The sequence below is a fragment of the Pipra filicauda genome, unplaced genomic scaffold (assembly GCF_003945595.2).
Source record: "Pipra filicauda isolate LSUMZ 115617 unplaced genomic scaffold, ASM394559v2 scaffold215_size1667880_pilon, whole genome shotgun sequence".
NCBI classification, from domain to species: domain Eukaryota; kingdom Metazoa; phylum Chordata; class Aves; order Passeriformes; family Pipridae; genus Pipra; species Pipra filicauda.
The window spans coordinates 1,244,466-1,265,635 of NW_024104327.1; the positions used below are offsets into that span (position 1 = coordinate 1,244,466).

Genomic DNA, 21,170 nt, shown 5'->3' on the forward strand with positions numbered 1-21,170 from the left:
GGCTGCTCAGGGCAGTGGTGAAGTCCTCATCCCTGGAGAGATTTAAAAGCCATGTGGATGTGGCACTTGGGGACGTGGGTTAGTGGTGGCCTTGGCAGTGCTGGGGGAACGGTTGGACTTGATGATCTTAAAAGGGCTTTTCAAACCTAAATGATTCTGGGTTTCTACTGCAAAATCTGCAAAATCCATCCACACGTTCTGTCTGTGACAGAGATTAGATCTGAATGTAGTAACCACCCATCAAGTGAGGCTGCAGAGAGATGCTGTCACATGTCAGGAAATTCATTCATCACGATGATTTTGTTTAACAAGAATGAGCATGGCTCATTAACACAAAACTGTATTTTCAATAAGGTTAATACTCCAGTAATGCATAATTACAATCTAATAATTTAACACTCAGGAGCACTGTAAAACAACTGTAAAGGACTTTGATTATTACAGTTTGCAAATGGACCAGAAAAGCCATTTACCATCATTACAAAGTTGGTTCATATTGGGGGATGTAGAGCATAGGAAAAGCATTGCATGATACAGAATTAAATTTCATTTTACAGCTCTGCTAACCAACTGTAAAAACTGGAATGTGTCCCCATGGCTCGTGAAGGATTTTCCCCATAACATTAAAAAGAAACAAAAAAATCCCCAACAACAGTGAAATTTTGCAACTGTAGCACTAATAGGACCCTGCTGAAGCCTAATTTTAAAAAGTCACAGTCTCTGAGGCATTTAATACCAGAGTTTTGTTTCTGTATCATTCTTTTTAATAACAGCATCTAATTAAAACATCTGTAAAATGCTGACAGTTTTTAATTTTATGTAAAATTTGAAAAACAAAGAACAGGATCTGCTGTAATGAGAGGAAAGACAGCCACAGTAGTTATTATTAAGCAATAGTGGTACTGTAATTTAAAAGTCACTTCTAAATGTGCATAATCTCTACCTTTAAGTAAGAGCTCAGTGAAATCACTACAGGCCACCTAAGGCTCTGTTACTGTTGGTATTTTCAGTGCATGTTTTCAGAATAAGTCACTTATTCTGCAGAAAGTGACACTTTCCAGACAGGGCTTTTCATCAGATATTTCCTGAAAACTGAAGATGAACAGAACTCTGCCACGCTCCCTGTGTGTGGTGACTGTGCTGGGCCCACTCGGACCCTTTGCCCCTCACACCGCAGGCAGGTTTCTGATGCCACACATGCAATGACTGATCTTGGGACCTTAATTTTTGAAGCAAGAATGAAGGAAATTATGTGAAGCAGATGGTCCTCCAAACCAACTACTCCCTTTCTCACAGCATACTCTTCAGGATGTGTTCCACTGCCTCTGGGAAACTCTCACAGGTTAAGTAGGGAGCCGGATTGATTTTGTCTTCATCTGCTGGTCGATATTTACCTGTGACAGATTAACAAAATGATCCATTTACCAGGCTCCTCTGAGTATCCTTTTTTTATTTTTTTTCCCCCTGAAAATTAGAGCCTCCTCATATCAGTACCAACCAGGTAGGAGGAATGCCCATCTGAGGTTCTCCTGCAACAAACATCCCACAAGGCTTCCCTAAACATACACTGAAGATTCCTCCAGGGGCAGCTCTGGCTCTGAATTACAGTTACTTATGCACTGGTTCACAATGCAATACTGGCACTGTTCTCTCACTGACTGTTCATACGTCCATGTTGAAGGTTCTTGAAATGTTATTTTCACTTTTATAGAATCATAGAATCCCAGAACGGTTTAGGTTGGAAGGGACCTTAATGTTCATCTTGTTCCACCCCCTGCCATGGGCAGGGACACCTTCCACTATCCCAGGGTGCTCCAAGCCCCGTCCAACCTGGCCTTGAACACTTCTAGGGATGGGGCAGCCACAGCTTCTCTGGGCAAGCAGTGCCAGGGCCTCTCCATCCTCCCAGCCAAGAATTTCTTCCCCATATCTCTAACCTGAATTTCATCTTTTTCAGTTTGAACCTGTTACTCCTTGTTCTATCACCACAGTTCCTGATGAAAAGTGCCTCTCTGAAGACTCTTCTGAGGAACAGCAGGATTACTTCCTTTCATGTTCAACATAACAGTGTAGCATGAGCAACAGCCACCTCAGAAAGGCCTCACCCAGTCCACGGTACCATCAGTAACACCGTCAGTCCCTTCACGTTCCTCTCTTACCCAAAGCAAAATTATGCTTGTAGTGACCACTGTAATTCCTAGGTGGGCTGTTACAAAGCACCAGGGCTGGCCACAGGGTGCCTTCACTCTGGGCCCAGGGGCTGCAAGTATCCAGAGTGAGATCACTGAAAGCACCACCATCTCCCAAAACGACTGATGCGTGGACTACTTACCCGTCCTCACCAAAATCCCACGCATGCCCGCGTCCTGGGCACCACCAACATCATCCCTGCAGTCCTGGGGCAGAACAGAGAGCAACTGGTTGGTGGGCATGGACACTTCCAGAACAATTTCTGCTTTGCACATCACTTAAAAGCAGCGACATGGAATTGAAATCTTTTAGCTGCGTGTCAGTGAAACTGTCACAGGAGTGGTTTGCTGAGTGCTTTTTGCCCCATCAAGCAGTGACTGAAGTAAGAGAACCCATCCCAGGTATTACCCATTAAGTCCTGTAAGTTTTCATGGAAATGTTTAGGCTGGGAATGACCTCAAAGATCATCAAGTCTAACCATTCCCCCAGCACTACCAAGGCCACCACTAACCCCAAGTGCCACATCCACACAGCTTTTAAATCCATCCAGGGATGGGACTCCACCACTGCTGCGGACAGCTGTGCCAGGGATGGACAACCCTTTCCATGAGGAAATTTTCCCAAATATCCAATCTAAACCTCCCCTGGCACAACTTTAGGCCATTTCCTCTTCTCCTGTCCCTTGATCCCTGGCAGCAGAGCCCGACCCCTCCCCCAGCTCCCCCCTCTTGTCAGGGAGTTGCAAAGCCAGAAGGTCCCCCCTGAGCCTCCTTTTCTCCAGGCTGAGCCCCCCCCAGCTTCCTCAGCTGCTCCTGCTGCTCCAGACCCTTCCCCAGCTCCGTTCCCTTCTCTGGACACACAAAGGGGTGATTCCAAAGGGTGGAACCATCCCTTTGCAAGCAGTGTGCACAGTGGAGATGAGCACTGTGTCAGTGAGCAGGTGATGAGGGTGTTGGTCCCCACGTACATCTCCGATCATGACGGCCTCCTCTGGGGCACAGCCAGTCCCCCTCAGGGCTTCCAGGAAGAAGGTTTTCTCTGGCTTCCCCACCACCGTCGCTTTGGTGTCCGTCGCGTATTCCAGCCCTGTCACAAAAGGCCCAGGTCCCAGAGACAACCCATCTTTCTTCTTGAAATACCTGGCTTTATGGATTGCTATAAGAGGAGCTCCATCCAAAATCAACCTAAAAAATGAATGAAGAAGAAAGCACAAAATATTAAAAGTTATATTTACAGCTGAAGGCCTCAATGGCTTTCACAGAAAGGTTCGGGTGGGAAGGGACCTTAAAGCCCATCCAGTTCCACCCCTTGCCATGGGCAGGGACACCTTCCACTATCCCAGGTTGCTCCAAGCCCCATCCAACCTGGCCTTGGACACTTCCAGGGATCCAGGGGCAGCCACAGCTTCTCTGGGCAACCTGTGCCAGGGCCTCACCACCCTCACAGGGAAGAATTTCTTACAGGTACAAGACAAATCATTTGACCTTAACTTTGTATTGTAACATGGAAGGAATTACAGTAAAGAGTTAAGTAACCCACAAAGCTATTTGCTGCATTCATGTCCCACTGAATTCCCCAGTTAACAGTGCTATTACTGAGCCTGTCAGGAACAAAGCTGGATTAGAGCTCCTTCCTTTTCCTCACATCAGACACAGCAGCTCCCTGTCCTGCAGGGAAGGGCAGCCTGTGTAGCTGCTGCACTGCAGGAACCCTCCTGGACCACCAAGCACAGCCATGTTACTACAGTTCTCTCCCCTCCCCACGTTTCAGTGCAACAAGAGCCCTCCAGACAGCATCTGTAAAAGCTGATATAATGAGTGCCAAGTGCTTCCCCTTCCACGATACACCTTCTCCAGGTACTGCAGGTCATTCCAACAGGTAGGAGTAAGGAGCAAAGCTGGGGGATAGAGGAGAAACACTGGCTGTTATCCTCGCGGCAGAAAGGAGGATTCCTTTGCCTCTTAACACCACATGATTTACAAAACAAAACAAAACAAAAAAGCCTTTAAGAAAACAAACAAAATCCTGCTGTGCTCCTGTTGCTTGAGGCTGGCTGAGGAGAGCTGGATGCTCCCTGGAAGAGGTCTGCTCCTTCCTGCCTGCTTGCAGAGCAGCCTGGCTACTCTGAGCAGTAGATAAATGAAAATACTTCATTTCACTTCATTATCACAAAACACCTCAGTTAAATCAATGCATTCCAAAGCAAGCTCCAACAGAAGAGAGCTGGTGTGTGTATCTGTGAGCAGCCAGACACTGTTCATGATGGGAGGATGCCTCTAGGACACAGAAAAATTTAATTTGACAGCAGCACCACAACCACTACATCCAGCAGTTTGCAGGGAAGATCTCACCTGAGAGAATTCTTTTAAGCGTGGCATCAAAATCCCACGTACACAAAAAGAGAAATTTAGTCTCAGTCATTTCAAATGGTGCCTGGAGAACGGCCTTACTCTGTGCACCTCGTTTGGGGACTCATGTTGGGTTAGATTTACCTAATGTTGGGTGTCAGTGGAATAGCTGCCTACCAGGTAATTAGTCAGCATGGGCTCTTCACAGCCAGTGCAGAGGAAAATGCACTTCTAGAGCACAGTTCAACTGTCCTATTTTAAGCACTACTAGGGGAAAAATGCCTTACAAGTGCCTCCTCCTCGCTCCAGAGCCCAGGCACCTGCACTGTAGATACCTGCATTTAATCAGATTCCCTTCAAAGTTTTGCAATCCCAGTGCAATTCCACTTGCAGCGCAAATCCCAACTGACTCAATCACCTGAGCAGAAAGGAGAAGGAATATAGACATGGCATAGGGGAGGTTTAGGTTAGATATTAGAAAGAAATTCTTTACAGAGAGGGTAATCAGCCATTGGAATGGGCTGCCCAGGGAAGTGGTGGATTCTCCGTCCCTGGAGGTTTTTAGGATGAGGCTGGACGTGGCACTCAGTGCCATGGTCTAGCAACTGTGGTGGTAGTGGATCAAGGGTTGGACTTGATGATCTCAGAGTTCCTTTCCAACCTGTCTGATTCTATGATTCTATGATAAGACTCAATAAGAAGATAATGTGGCCAGTGGTTAGTTTTTCCATCAGGCCAAACAGAATTGACACCAGCAAAAGTTTACCCTCAATAGAAGACTGGGGAAAACACCCAGAACAAGTCAGTGAGGTGTTACAGATCAGACAAAGCCAGTCCTAGGGCCTCTGCAAGGCCTGAAACACAGGAAAGCACCAGGCAGAGCCAGGACAGGTTCACAGAGGATGAAATCTTCCTCCAGGCAGACAAGCCAGGAGTGGCTGGGAATGTATCTGCACAAGGCAAGGAGAGCTGAAGGACGCAGCCTTGCCCAGCTCTCAGCCACACCACCCAGGCAGTGCTGGGTACGGGGTGCTCAGGCAGCACACCCACTGTTACCCCCTAATACCTCTCCCATGGGCACCAAGGCCATGCTGTACCCACTGTCCTCTGCAGGGGACTGGATTTGGCCCTCAGCACTTTCCTTCCATCACAGAGCTAGCATCCACTTCTATGCTTAATGCATAAATCCCGAATCCAGCCTGGGACAACCTCGCCCACCCCCACAGGGCCAGTTCCCCGGGCATTCCCACATAACCTGGGAGCCTGGAACCCTCAAGAGACTCTCCATGCCATCACTGGTTTCTTGTTTTAAATGCCCTGATCTGCAGCCCCAGGCAGCGAATGGATATGATTCAACAGCTAATATAGTCAGGATAGAAATATCAATAAATGAAATGACGTAAGCCCCAGGACACACCATGGGTTAAGCTCATGCAGTTGTAAAATTGGAGTCCACTCCTGACTGCACTGTAAAACTCCAAAATCAATGCCTTTGGCAACATGCACTGAGACAGAGGCAGTTTTGGTCAGTATGTGTTGTTATGACACATAATTGGTAGCAGATAAGCACAGCACTGGCCTCCTACCCCAAGGAAGATACTGGTCAGCAGTAATTCATACTCCCTTTTCGGATTTTGTGGTTATAAGGACAGATTAAAGTGCTTGAGATCAGGGTTTTTACCAGATTTCAAGGTGCAAAACTGTGTGGTAGCCACCATCCCATTGAGCAAAAAGAGTGGAAAGGACTCATCACATCCATCACCCAGGCTACACTCAGCAACAGGCTCACACTCAAGCCTCTTCAAGCTGAAGGTTTTTGGAGTTAAAAATCAAAGGTGTGGTGTCAAGCCAGAACCAGAGAGAAGGAAACAAGGCTCTGCACACACTACTGCACGTCTGGCTCATGGATGATGACAAGCAAATTTAGTCTGATTTACCCTTTAGCCTATGGACAAAACAAAGAGTTTTAAAAATAAGACACACTGGATCTGCTCCATAGTTCACCTCACCTCACCCATGTTGTGCTGGCCACTCCTGAACAGAAGATGATTCAGAAGATATTGCTGGATATCCTGCATTATGTAGGTAAGGAATAATCTGCCCTAAACACTGGATTTCATTCCCTATAATATTTGGGATCTGAAGGCTGGGCTTTGAACATGGAAGCTATCTCTCCTCTTGGACAAGAGGAAACAGCCTCAAGCTGTGCCAGGGGAGGTTCAGATTGGACATGAGGAGGAATTTCTTCCTGGAAAGGGTGGTCAGGCATTGGAAGGGGCTGCCCAGAGAGGTGGTGGATCCCCATCCCTGGAGGTGTCCAAGGAAGGACTGGCTGTGGCACTCAGTGCTCTGGGCTGGAGGGGGAACTCGATGGTCTTGGAAGGCTTTTCCATCCTATCTGATTCTGTGATTCTGTGCTTGCTTCCCCACATCCTTGCTTTTGTGTATTTCCTCTTGAGGCATTGCTAACTTTGCCCCCTCCCAGTCACAATGGTGCTGTACTTCCGCAGTTTATTTACAGACTGAAAGCTGTAAAAATGAGGTTCTGGGCCACCTGAAGCTCATGGTGACGGCCCCAATCCACCAAGATGAGTGGCTCTCTCACACCCTGCTCAACAGTGATATTCCTACCACCCTCTTCTTCCCACAGGAGACGGAATTCCTCACACATGCAGAGGTTTAGAGCCCAGCACAAGACAGCCACCACCCAAAACCCCACGAGGGGCGGCCTTACCGAAATGCCCTGTTCATCATCTCATAGTGGAAGTGCTCAGGAGCCAGTCCCACCACCACTGCATTGGGGTCATCAGTGCCTATCCCTGGAAAACCAGAACACGACTCTGAGCGAGCAGAGTTTAATTCACACTTAGCAGCACACGGTCAGTAAGTGCATTTAATCACTTTACAGCAAAAATGAGCATTTTCAGACAGAGAGTACCTAAGAGACTAGTTTTTATGTCTTTTAAGAATGAAGAAAGCATTGTGGAAAAGGTGTTGGTCTATCCAGACTCTACAATCCTCCAGGATCAACACAGCTCTGGAGCTGAACAGTCTTAAAAACAACTGTTGAATGATTGTCTCACTGCCTCCCTTGAAATGCAGCAGACCACACAAATCCCTCTTTTAACTGAATGATGTTATTTGAGTCTGTTATTTGAGAGTCCCTCTCTACATATATTTATCTGCTTTGTAAGACAAGCAAAGCAGGAAGGCTAGTAAATTTCGCCCAGTTTTTCTATTCCCTTTTGTCCCAGAAAACTCCACTGAGGGTCTAAAATCTGCCTCTTGTTCCATTATCAAATTATTTATTTGCTGTCTGGTTATGACAGCAAACATGGTACTGCAGCATGGCCTAGAAGTTGTTACTCAAGATTAGTGTGGGCTCTTCTGGAAGGTCTCTTTTTTTTAATGTGAATTTAGTTCCCTAGAGAACAGCCCCTTTGTCCTACACTGCTCCTGAGGAGCAGGACTGTTTTTGCATGTCAGTGCCACCTCTGAACAGAGCCAGCAATGGAAGCAGAGCAGCAGCAACTGGAGAAACAGTTTTATTAATGACACATCATCGGCTGCATCCTGCACTTGCTGTGAGTTTTGTTCCACCTTCCAACGTACCAGAGTTGCCCTGTGGATCTGTGACACCACCCAGAAGCATCTGGGTCCTTTAACCAAGAGTGGATTACGCTCATCCGTGACCAACTTTGTAGAGAGATTGGCCAGGAACAGCAGCCAACAACAGGAATTTGAAGCATTCTGCACTGTACTTAAATGTTTCAAGAGCAGCACTGAAAACACGGAAGCAGCCAAACCCCTTATAGCAAAAAGAAACAAAACAATCCACTCCAGACCCAGGCAACACCAATGAACCCAAATGACACCTCTGTCTGTTCCATCTTTTGCAAAATTAGCATCAGTGATTGCAAAACTGATGGAAAGGTCCCCAAAACCACAGAGATTAAACTGATTTAAACGCTTTCAGCGAAAGAGCTGCTGTCTCTCCTGTTTCTGACCCAAGAAAGCCTTCCTGTGAACACAAACACAGAGTATTGCTGGGGGCATACTTCTCTGGATACAATGTTAGGCAGAGCAGATTATCAGGTTTCACTGCTCTCAAGGCCCGCAGAGCCTCTTCCCCTTAACGCTGATGTATCTGGAGATTACTGACTACAGCACTAAAATTTAACAGGAAATTTCTAGATCCTAGCAAGATTAGAACCTACTGAAATTACGCAGCCAGAGGGATTTCAGTTTTGTAAGACAAGGGGCAAGGAGCAGTGATAAGCCCAACCACGTTTCTGCTGCCTATACTTTAAATGAAAAATTGAACATATAGTTTTTCAATTCTGAGTGTGTTAAAAACATGGTTATCTTCACTACTCTCGAAACAATGACATGGGTCTAACTTCAGGCAGACATATGAAAACATACCATCTTCTACTTCCCTTACTGCTGAGGGAGGGAAATGGGAACACTGAAAGCAAAGCAGGTTTCAACCACGTCTTTAGAAACGACAATCTAGAAATGTAAGGGTGGGGAACCTCCTGCCACCAATGAAGGTATCCAAGTACATGGGGTGAGACCCAGATGTTCAACACAAGATAAGCAACAAAAACTACCTGGAGATTTTGCATTTAATAATAGCCTGTGAAGAGAGAAACAGCCTCCTGCATGGCCTACACACTGTTTGTTCATCTCTTTGTGAGAAAAGCCTCTGTTGGAAATCAGGTATTGCACAACCTGACACATCCTTGCTATAAAAAAACCCAGCACTGGTAGGTGCAATAAAGCTCCAATAACCTACTGCTAACTATTACTGGTATTTTTTTTACACTGGAAATTAATGGAAAGTACTGAGTTTTACCCAAATGACTCTGAGACAAGCTCAGTTGTTTAGAGCATAGTGCTAACACCACCAAGGTTGTCGGTTTGATTCCTGTACAGGCCAATCACTTAATGGTTGGACTTGATGATTCTATTTGGAGACCTCGGCTGCCATTTCCACTGCTCCTTCAAGAAGCTATGACTTCAGGCTGTTTAATTTCAAAAGAAGACAGGTCTATGCATGACAGAGAGCACTATGCTTCCTTAGTCGTTCCCTAATTTCCCCCCTTCAGTTCGGAGAGCCCCTCACCTGTAAAGTCAGGCAGGGCCTTGTCGTCCACCAGGAGCAGAGGCCGCACGTGTTTCTGCTCCAGGAGGTTCCTGGCTGCTGTCAGGGACGTGAAGATCTCATTCTCTGCAATGTCAAAGCCCAGCCTCGTCAGCCTCTCCAGCAGGTCCCTCTTGCTCTCCTTGGTCGTGTTGGTCACGAACCGGATGGTGACAGGGGCACTGCGCAGCCTGTGGGGGAACAGCACACCCAGAGTGGCCAGTGTGATCCACAGCCAGCAATCCTTCTGTTTGCACACTTGTACTTCTCTGTGGGGCTAAAAAAGTAACCATCCGTGGCTGCAGAGGAAACCAGAGCACTGGTGCCACACGAGAACTTCTGTGGGCTGAAGGGTAGCGTGTAACAGAGAGCAAGAATTACAGCTACCAGGGCAAAACCAAGTCTTCCCCCAACTCCTCCTCCCCTTCTCCCACGAAAATTCCAGAGGAAAGTGGTGATTCCAAGCTCCACCTTCACAGCAGTAGCAAACACATCTGTGATCAACAACTAGTTTGAAAAGCTTTTTAATTCAAACTAGATAACAAATAAACCAGCCCCACATTTTTGATCAACAGCACCCTGAACCAGAAATAAACAAACCAAAGAAGCTTGCTGCTAAATTAATACCACTGAACTCCACGTGGTGGGTGAATTCCCAGCAGCTGTGCCTCGCTCTGAGGTGTAGGATGCTCCAGGAACCTGTGTTACCTTGATGGTGGTTTTATGTCAGCTTTTGCAGCCATTTCTCCCCTTCCTGAGGAACACCAGGATCACATAAACCCACATTATTGCCCTGCACTGACAGTACATGCTACCAAACAATCAAATAATTTTAAGTAACAGTTTCAACAGCATTCCCTTTAATTATTCCCCCACCATCACTTTCTCTGTTGCTATAGGAACAAACACTGGCATCAGGACTGCACGGAGAACATCAGAATAAAGTTGGTCAGTGCTGGAGACTTTGCTTGCACCTGCCACTTCCTTCTCGTTTGTCAGATACACTGACCCTGCACAGGCATGAACTGCTAAAACAGTCCCCTGGCTGGTACTAAAATAAAAATTGATACACTTTTTCCTGTGGACCTCAATACTGAGAAGAAACCCTAAAAATGGCATCTCTCCGTTTGTTCCAATGCCAGTCATTCCAGCTCCTCTTCAGGAAGGACAGTGACATGGATTAGCAGAAAAGAGCATGAGAAAATAAATTTTTTTCAAACCTTTAGGGAAAAAGACCTGAATCTTAAGGTGTCCTCCCTCATTCACCACAACAGCATATATCACTCTGTGGCTTTTCCTCATCCATTACAAGATGTCTTCTCCAGGAAAACAGTGTCATATCACTGTACAAATACTCCTGGGATTGTGTATCCTATTTCACCACTGACTTGGTCAGATTAAATCATTTTGCTACGCCTCAGTTTCTTTAGGCACCCTTTCATCACAAGAGCAAGAGGTATTTAATTCTCCCTTTTATTAATATATCGAAATTCCTACAAAAGATGATGAACTGTATTATCAAACGTTTCTCAAACCAAAAAATTACTAGGTTGTTTACCTAGAAGAAAGAAACTTTAAAAATAATAATAAAGAAAAGTCTTGTCTGAATGAAATGAGAATTCTGCAGAGTTTGCCTTGCTCACTAGGCCAAGCTTTTCTGCTATTCCATTTTAGCTTAGCACAGATCTAAGGGCTCTGACACAGGATCAGGCTCCTGCAGTTTCACAAAGCCTCGAGGAACAGCTCAGCTGAAGTGATTTTGTGTAAGTGGGGTAATTCAGGTGAACTCAACTACTCTCCACTTTGGCTAAGGCTGTAGTCATATGTGAATCAGTGGAAACACTTTGAATATTGAGTTTTTTCTACGTGGAAAAGGCTTAGAAAACACACAGAGAGCCACTCAGGAAAGCTGAATTTTCTGAGTTGTCTGGGTGTTAATGCAGGTGTAAATAAAAGCAGAATTTGGCCAAGTCTTTGCTCACCACAACAGCATGAAAAAGGCAGAGGCTCCAGGGCTCACCTAGAGAAGAGACTTTGTGCAAACAGCACTGACACAACCTGCCAGAGGAAATTAAAAACAAAACAAAACAACAGAAAAACAAAGAGGTAAAACTTGCCTTTTGAGAGCCTCCTGGGCGCCTGGCACAGCCGAGTCCTCCACGTGAAGTGTTCCATTGAGATCCACCAGGACGGCTTTGAGCGCCCGCCGCGCTGCCATCGCCCCTCCCCTGGGACACAGGAAAACAAATGAAACCACAAACTGGCTTAGAGACAATGGGCAATAAAAACAAGGAGCTCAGTTAAGCGCCTCGTTTGTGCCAAGCCCGGTATTACTCACAACATTACTCCCAGCACTAAATGGGCCCCTCTAGACTGGGGGGAAATAAGAGGCAGCGCTTAAAAAAAAAAAAAAAACACCAACAAAAACACACAAACAAACAAACAAACAAACAAAAAAAGCCAACATAATTGATGGAGTGGTGGTTTTTTTCTCCCAAAGACTCTATATATGGAAATCAGGTGCTGTTTGTTTTTTAAGTGCCTTCATTTGCGCGTCAAAAGGAAAAAAAAAAATTCTCTGAACAGCTCAAGAGTGCTGGGAAGAGGATCATTAGGTCTGGTATTGCTGGTTCAAGGCCTCAGCAAGCACATTTCAGCAAGTCCCACCTACGCCCGACGGCGCTGCTGAAGTGAAAATAAATACACACTGCTCTGGTTGTAAAGCTCAAAACGCTCCGCCGAAGTGGATATTGTTAATTTTTATTTTTGTAAGCAAGATCGAGGGTGATCCAGCCCAAACCATGCCCCGGGAGCCCTGACTTTGAGGCTGTTTGGTGGTGACAGGGTGGAACTTGCAGATTGTTACACCCATCAGCACAATCGAGTCCAACTCCTGGCCCTGAACAGGACACCCCAATAATTATTTCTTCTTCTATTATTATTATTATCATTATCATTATATAATATCACTATTATTTTATCTTTTACCTTCAATTATTATTAATAATATTATTAGTCATACTTATTATTTCATTATATTTTCAATTTACTGTTATTTTATTATCTTTTACCCTAGATCTCCATGGGTTCTCCTGTTCAAAGGGTATTTATCTAGAAAATATGCACGTTGCCTGCAGAGCCAGTTTTCAGCACAGCCTAATTTTAAGGATATCACTCATGGCCTGGCAAGGAAGTCCCAAAAAACCACTCCAGAACTTCAGTTTTCACAGTCACAGGCCCACAAAAATTCACCCGGTCAGGACAAAGGGACCCCCCAGCCCAGCTCCCACCTGATCTCAGGGCTCATGGATACCCAGCACCCCAAAGGGCTGGTCCCTGTTCTCTCAGATGGGACAGCCAGGCAGGTTTTTTTACAGCGAGCTTCTGGGTCACACAAAAAGGTACAAGAGACTCAGCCCATAATAAGAGCCAGCATTTGAAGGGCACAGGCACTGTGGAAGGAAACAGCAAGTCACCTGGATAAAATCCAGCCTTCAGAAACAGCTCTTTCTCCTCACGTGAGCTGCAAGTGCTGCCTTTTGCTCCAAAAACAAGTCCTGCTATTTCTTAGAAAGTGTCCAATGCAGACACACACAGTCCTGCTCATTAGACAATAACAACTATTGGATAGGCTGGGAGAACTGGGATTGTTCAGCCTGGAGAAGAGGAGCTTCGGCATGACCAAACTGTGCCCCTTCCAGTGCCTGGAGGGAAGCAACAAGAAACGTGGAGAGAGACTATTTACAAGGGCCTGGAGGGACAGGACAAGGGGGAATGGCTTCCCACTGCCAGAGGGCAGGGTTAGATGGGATATTGGGAAGAAATTCCTGGCTGTGAGGGTGATGAAGCCCTGGCACAGGTTGCCCAGAGAAGCTGTGGCTGTCCCTGGATCCCTGGAAGTGTCCAGGGCCAGGTTGGACAGGGCTTGGAGCAACCTGGGATAGTGGAAGGTGTCCCTGCCCATGGCAGGGGGTGGAACTGGATGAATTTTAAGGTCCCTTCCGACCCAAACCATTCCATGAATGTGTGATCTGTCACCACTAGCAAGGGATCACAATTTTTATGTTGAGCTTATTTTGGTTACAGACAACATGTGACATGTTTGTACTTCTGAAACACACACAGGTTAGAACCTGCCTCAATAAACTTATATTTCCCTCAGTTTCATCGTTGCAGACAGTTTAATCAATGATCATGTGAAGTTGATGTCCCAGCTACAAGACACACACACACACACAGAGAAAAATTTGAGCCCCTATGTTCATTTTTCCTGCTGATTCTCTGCAGTAAGAAAATAAAAAAAATGCCTATTTTACAGTATTCTCTGTTGCTAAAAGGGGCCAAAGTTAAACGCTTATGATACAAAGCTGGCAACAGAACTCCTAAAGGAGCCTCATCACCTCCACGGGGAAAGGGGGCACCTCAAGAATAGATAATTTCTGTTGTTGTTCTTCTATTATTATTATTATTATTATTACTATTATTAATATATTTATTAATTTTTATGGCGACTTTATTTTTAATTACTATTATTTTTACTATCTTTTACCCTAGATCTCCATGGGTTCTCCTGTTCACAGGGTATTCATCCAGAAAGTAGGCAAGTTACCTGGAGAGCTAGTTTTCAGCACAGCCTAATTTCAAGGATAACGCTCATGGCCTGGCAAGGAAGTCCTAAAACACCCCAGAACCTCGTTTTTCACAGTCTCATCTCAACGAAAACTCACCTGGTCAGGACAAAGGGACCCCCCAGTCCAGCTCTAGGACAAGGACACGAGGGACACAAGGCGCGACCTAAGGGAAAGAGGGGTATATTATATAATTATATACGTGATTATATACGTGGGGAGGACGCTGACGGCACAGGTGTGCCCCCGCAGTGCCCTCCCGCTCCACACAACCCCCCTGCGCATCCCCCTCCGAAGAGATGGTACCGCCTCTCCCCGCCAGCACACAACGGGCAGACGGGACGGCCCATTCGCCACCGGGGGAATCCCGAGCGCGACGGACTCCCCCCTTCCTGCCGCGGATGGTTCCGCCTGCCCGTTGGCGGCCGAGGGCGGCGGGCGCGCCCACTCTGAGGGGTGGGGGGAACGCCGCGGCTCCCGCCCTCCCCGCGGCACTGACCTGCTCCCGCCGCCGCCGCCGCGCACGGCCCGACGCGCCGTGGGGCCCTCGGGTGCCGCGGCCGCCCTGCCCAGCGCCAGGGCCGCCTACCGCCGGCACGGGGTGTAAAAATTATAATGTGATTATTATTGTTGTAAATAAACACCGAGCTCGGCCCTCAGGGAGTGGGGACGCCGGTCGGCGCCTGGCAGTCGCGACAGGCAGCGCGGCGGGCAGCCCGCGGGGCCCTGAGGGCCCGGGCCGCCTCACAATATGGATGTTTTTATAAATGATACAAATTACATTTATTACATCAATTGTGGCCATTACACCCGTATTATTACATCCAATGCTTATCTTTTTTATCTGATGTCCTGTTTATAATCATATCGTCTGTGGATATGACAGTAAATTATATAAATTATATCTAAGGGTGTGATAATGAATTATATAAATTATATCCATTATGTCCTATATGGATACAATTATACCCATATCCATACACTATGGACATCCGTAATACATATATTATTAATATATCCGTAATCCATATGTTATGGATATTTTATAACCCATATATCATGGGTGTATTTCATCCTATATGGATATTACATATAATAATAATAACATGATGATGATGTACCCATGTATGGATATTATGATTATATACAACTGCATATAATATATAAAATAATATATTATTATGCCCATACATGGATATATCTATAATATAACCATAACAACATATATATGATACTATATGTTTTATATATAAATAAAAGCTTTATATATACTTATATATATGTTGTTATATGTTTTATGTATTCCATATATATGGAAGAAATTCTTCTAAGCATATATATTATATAACTATAGATATCATATTTAGTTATATCCATAATAACTAATCCACTTATTATATCCTTAGATGGATATTATGATTATATAGAACACATTCTATCCATATATACATATATTATATCCATAATATAACCATTTTAAGATAGATAGATAGATAGGATATTAGGAAAAAATTCTTCTAATTACATATATATAATATTATATATATAATTATATCCATACTATATCCATAATAACTAATCCACTTATTATAGTCATACATGGATAAGATTATATTGATATTCCAGGCTGCCCAGGGATGTCGTGGAGTCTCCCTGAGAGGGGAAATTCCAAACCCAGCTGGGCCTATTCCTCTGTCGCCTGGTCCAGGTGACCCTGTCTTGGCAAGGGGATGGAACCAGGTGATTTTAAGGTCCCTTCCCACCCGAACCACTCAGTGATTTCCATGCCAGGTACAAGTGATGATGCTCTGCATGGTTTGAGGTGACCCCTGGAGCGCGGCCTTGGAGCTTTTTGCCAGGGGGAAACTTCATTTTGCATATTCCCAGTCCTTACAGAACCCGAGCCCCGGCCGGGGTTGTTAAGTCACAGCAGAGCTGTTCCAGAACTGCTCGAAGCCACACCAGGAGACAGCAGTGTGGTTATTCCCTTGCTGTTTCTGCACTCCCTTGTCCTCTCCCCTGCTCATTACCTGGGACACCCGATCTCCAGCTGCCCTTCAAATCTTGCATCTCTCAGGTAAAATTTGTCCCAGTTTTGCCTCAAATGCAGGATTTCCTGCTGCGTGAATCCGCTGCTCCTTCTCCCTGCACGTGCCTCACCAACTTGGAAGGGATCTGCCCACGTGCTGTGAGCCACACACTGGAACTTCACCCCTCCTGGAAGGATAAGGAAATGGGGGAAATCAGCTTTTACCCATTTTTAAATCTGTTTCTTGTAATATTTAGTATTGGCTTTTATTTTAGTATTTTAACAGTCAATAGATATAAAAATTAAATGATACACAAGCTGTGCTTCAAATCACTCAGCACTCCAATGAAACAACCAGTGCTTTTCTTTCTCAAAATTTTACAGCAACACAAAGTGGTTTATCATTTCAATCCACTTTTTATCAGTTCCACATACATTCTGCCCATTTTCCATGAAAGACAGATACATGAAAAAACTGAGACAGGCTGTACCCTCTTCACCTCTGAATTACACAAAGATTATATTAAATAAATGCTTTCTAACCAGATCCACCTACTTCAGAACTTAAAGAACCTACTCTGCCTCAGGCCAACGTTGCCATGGCTCATTAGGTTTGCTACATAAACCAAAACACAGCTTTACAGCAAAGATATGATGCCAAAATACAGCTTCACAGTGAAGAGATACGTCTCTCACAGGGATGTGGGAAAAAATTAAGTATTTCCTGTAAGAACAGTAACTCTGATATCTGCAACAGGATGAAGATGAGTTTTGAGATAATCCCACTATACAGAGGTGGAGGGTGAGTTAGGAAAGAGAGTGCTTAATTTAGAAATTCAGAATTTATTTACAAAAATCACTTAAAAAAAAAAAAGGAAACAACACAAAATTCTCCTCCTGGATATATTTTACTCTGCCAAAACACTGCAACTGATCATTAAATGCATTTACACATATTACAGATTCATTTTCATATACAACGTCAAGGCGTCAGGAGAAGAGATTATAAACTAAGCTGTTTTAAAATAATGAAATTGCCAGGTTTCCCTTGGCATCCCCTCATTAAAATTAAGGTAAAAACACTTTAGCAAAGAAACAGACACAAGAATTCTAACTTTTCTGAAAAGGTACATGAGAATGAGCTTCTTCAATCAGACCTAACTCAGCAGCCTAACTGAAACCTGTACCAAAGCAATTATCAATATTCTCTGCGACAGAACTGCAAAGTCATTTCCACAGTTTCACTTTCGAAGATGTTAATTTAACAAATGAAGATGGAGGGTGGGGGAAGGAGCGGTAACAGAAGAGGCTGCAAATTTGCGGGTTTTTAACAAAGAACTGCATTTGAAAAGGGCAGCGTATTTCCCCTCTCCCATGGTATTCCCCTTCTCCCACATTTCCCAGGAATCTCAGAATACAAATGCTTCCCCACTTCGACCACACCAATCACCACGAGGAAGTTTAACACACAAAAAAGTTTAATGACTCCTGACAAAAGAGTAACAAATGCTAATCATTAATATCCCCTGCTAGGCTAAATTAATACAGAGTTGCCCAGCTTCAGACACAGGTGGGTTTTTTTTCTTTTTTTTTTTTTTTGATTTTGCACAACAATTGCACCTATTTTCAACATGCTGACTTTACCATCAGCATGAACTACTGAAGAGATTTGAAGAGAAAAATCCTGTTCTCAATCAAACCAGGAAAATTCAACTTTCAATGTGAGCCAGAATAAGAACTTTACCCAGCTGGTTTTATCTCCATATCACAACTGGACTTCAGTCCCCTATAACGTGAATTGAATTCTTGATAACGTGTTCATATTCTATGAAACAGTGCTGTGGTAGTAACTGAAATTAAAAAAAAAAAAAAAAACAACACACCAAAACATTGCTGTTTTCCTCAATTTAAAAACAAATTGGAAAGCGTACTGAAGGAAATTCATCCCTGAGTAACGAGACATTTAAAAACTGCATCTTATATTAACAGTCACTGCAATATTCTATGACATCAACACTATGAACAGGCAGCAACAGAACTTGTCACAGTCCAACATATTTGCAGCATTGTTGCATTGATCCCCGTGATCTTGGTTAATGAAACTGAAAGGGAACATGGGGAAATAGGATGAATAGAAATAGTGTCTTTATTATTTTAAGTCGGATGTCAAATTGAGAGCTAAACCGTGCTGGATCCCAGAAAACTCAGAGCAGTGATGGTCAGCAACTGGCTTCTTTGGATGTCCAGAGGATTTTCACGAGGTGTCTTCAGCCAAACAAAAGGAGGAGAACGATTGTAATGGAGTTCAGTGCTATTAATGGCACTGCAGAAGGAAAAAGAAAAGAACATTAATTGTGAAAGCTTTCCTTTCCACATCACAAAACCACCGAGCTTCACATTATCTTCAGAGAATACCTTGGGAGAAGGAGCAGAATCAATCAAAAAACTAAAAAATACACTTAAACTTTCCTACGCAAAATTGGGACTAGTGGAAGGAGCCAGGCTCAAAGCCTAAGATACTAAAAATTAGTAGGAAGCAACAGCAGAAATACTTTTCTATGGCCTGTTTTAACTTTAATCCAGAGACTTGAGTTCTGTTTTAACTTTAACCCAGATATCTCTTTCTCCAAATGAAATTAAACCATCTCAAAGTCAGTTGCTGTCCTTGGCTTTACTGTGACTTAGAATAAATGTTTTTCCCTCAGTGGTGGGCCTGAGAGGTAAGATTTGTTACTTCTTCTCTATCATCACATAAAAAAGGAACTTTTGCCGTGTTTTATAATAAAAAGCTATCAGTAACTTACAAATAAAGCATATTTTCCCCCCATCTTCTGAGGCACAAAAGCCTGGTTTACCTCAGGATCCCTGAAATCACATTTCCCTCACCAGGTACTTGCCATAAAACTGAACTTAGACAAGGTGAAACTAATTGCACACTTTGATTGACCACTGAGATTCCCCCCAGCTCCCAAACTCCAAGGAAAGACAAAACTCAGAATGGTAACAACAAATAAACAAACACAATATAACAATAACAACAACAACAATAATAATAATAATGATGTCTCCTTACCTCTCATGACAGTTCGTATTGATCGAATAAGGTTCATTAGCTGTGCTTTAATTCCTGGTTCCTCTCCAAATCCTCCAATCCCTTGGTCAGTTCCCCAGCCAACTGTGTCACGTAAAAACAGATAAACACTTTAGGAAAAAAAGCCCAAAACCATGAAACCAATGCTGTAATTTTAATGAACAATCCATCCTGAACATGGTTTACACTAACACTGAAAGGCAAACCACCTATTAGCTTTATTCCATGATCAGATTTTCATAGAATAGACTGGAAACTGTTAAACCTGATGTTAAGCAATGATAGATCCATGCTCCTGTAAAGGAAACCCTCAACTTTTTAACACACTACTATTCCCCAAGTGCCCAGAGAAACACCAGAATTCATTTGGGCTTCAAAAAGACACCTGCCAAAATTAACCCAAACCAACCACAGTCTGTTCACAGGCCTGAAAATAAAACAGCAAATCATTGCATATGAGGGTGAAGTGATGAAGCCTCAGCGCTGAGAAAGGAAAAACAGCCAGCACAACTTCAAAAGTCAGGATGATGACTTTGTAACTGCTATAAAAAAAAAAAAAAGAGAACTTTTGGGAGAAAATTGGGAACTTTTCCGAGCAGGACCGAAGTCCTGAAGGTTTTCAAAGCCCTCCAAGGGAGTCCTGACCCTCTGCAGGGAGGCACAGCTACGGGTTCAGGGATGTGTCCAGGGATTTCTGAGACCTGCCAGGCACAGCCCTTACCATTCAGGGGACGAGTGGAGCATGGAGCAGCTCTCTGTATTCCAGTTCCAATGCCCAACCTGCGAGTTCCTGTTCTCCAGGGACGACTTTTGCGGGATTCCTCCCCCCCCTTTTGTCTCCCTCGCTCAGCTGGCACCAGGATGAGGGTGGCTCGTCCTCTTCCTCACCTGCCTCGCCAGGTGCTGTTTCCCACTTGGATGAGCTTGGAGCTATTCCCAAGTCTCCTGAGGCCGACAAGTGGCTTCACCCATCCCGTTAGCCCCCACATCCTCCTTTTCCCGCAGCTGCCGCTCATCAGGAAAGCAAAAGGAAACCCCAAACCCACACCGAGCAGATCCCTTGTAGCGATTCCAACTGGGGAACGGGAGATAACCCTTTGCACTCCTGCCAAAAATCCCAGCTCAGCCTTGACGTGGAGAAAAGACGTGGAGAAAAGTCAGGATTCTCCAGATCAGGGAACTGGATTATCAGTATTTTTTTCCATGGCTTTGCAGATCTGTGATGGATTTTCTCTGTTTTGCAGAGCTTTGGTTCCCGTTGAAGGACAAGGATGCCCAACCCTGAGGACCCCGAGGGCCGAGAAGCGCCATCTCATCAAAAAACCAGGCGCGGCGAGAGGAAGGAAAACCTCTGCACGGCACCAAACATCCCGACGGGCGTGGAACAGCGGGAAAGGGCAGGGAAAACACACAATTACAGGGAAAAAAAATAAAAAAAATAAAAAAGAGAGAAAGAGAGAGAGAGAGAGAGAGAGAGAGAGACAAAGCTACGACGGGAGCGGCCGGGAACCCATCCCCACATCCCAGACGAATTCCCAGATCCCTCCCCCGGGCCGCGCGGCCCTCCCGGCTCACCGTGCCGCAGGAAGCGCTCCTCGTGCAGCACGGCCACGGCGTTCACGATGAGCAGCGAGGCCTGCAGCAGTGAGTACAGCGTGAACGCCATGGCCCGGCGGGGCCGGGCCGGGACCGGGATTAGGATCGGGATCGGGATCGGGAGCGAAGCCCGAGCGGGACG

At 44.9% G+C, this 21,170-nt stretch overlaps 2 protein-coding genes across 3 annotated transcripts; both read right to left on the reverse strand.

The window, feature by feature from the left end:
• Window positions 1–326: 326 nt before the first annotated feature.
• HDHD2 (haloacid dehalogenase like hydrolase domain containing 2) lies at window positions 327–14,829 on the reverse strand. 2 transcript variants are annotated; one of them, XM_027719999.2, is made up of 8 exons: window positions 14,812–14,829; window positions 14,412–14,478; window positions 11,802–11,912; window positions 9,667–9,875; window positions 7,273–7,357; window positions 3,158–3,374; window positions 2,333–2,396; window positions 327–1,394 (listed from the first exon to the last, which is right to left on the reverse strand). In XM_027719999.2, exons 3-8 carry the CDS (start codon window positions 11,900–11,902, stop codon window positions 1,291–1,293), a joined length of 780 nt encoding a protein of 259 aa, XP_027575800.1. In that variant the 5' UTR covers window positions 11,903–11,912; window positions 14,412–14,478; window positions 14,812–14,829; the 3' UTR covers window positions 327–1,290. The 2 variants fall into 2 exon arrangements, with proteins under 2 accessions (XP_027575800.1, XP_027575799.1); XM_027719998.2 differs by lacking the exon at window positions 14,812–14,829 and adding an exon at window positions 14,619–14,721.
• Window positions 14,830–17,233: 2,404 nt separating this feature from the next.
• IER3IP1 (immediate early response 3 interacting protein 1) lies at window positions 17,234–21,170 on the reverse strand. The gene is made up of 3 exons (XM_027720000.2): window positions 21,008–21,170; window positions 19,415–19,516; window positions 17,234–18,664 (listed from the first exon to the last, which is right to left on the reverse strand). The coding sequence occupies exons 1-3, from the start codon at window positions 21,096–21,098 to the stop codon at window positions 18,609–18,611; spliced, it is 249 nt and encodes an 82-aa protein (XP_027575801.1). The 5' UTR covers window positions 21,099–21,170; the 3' UTR covers window positions 17,234–18,608.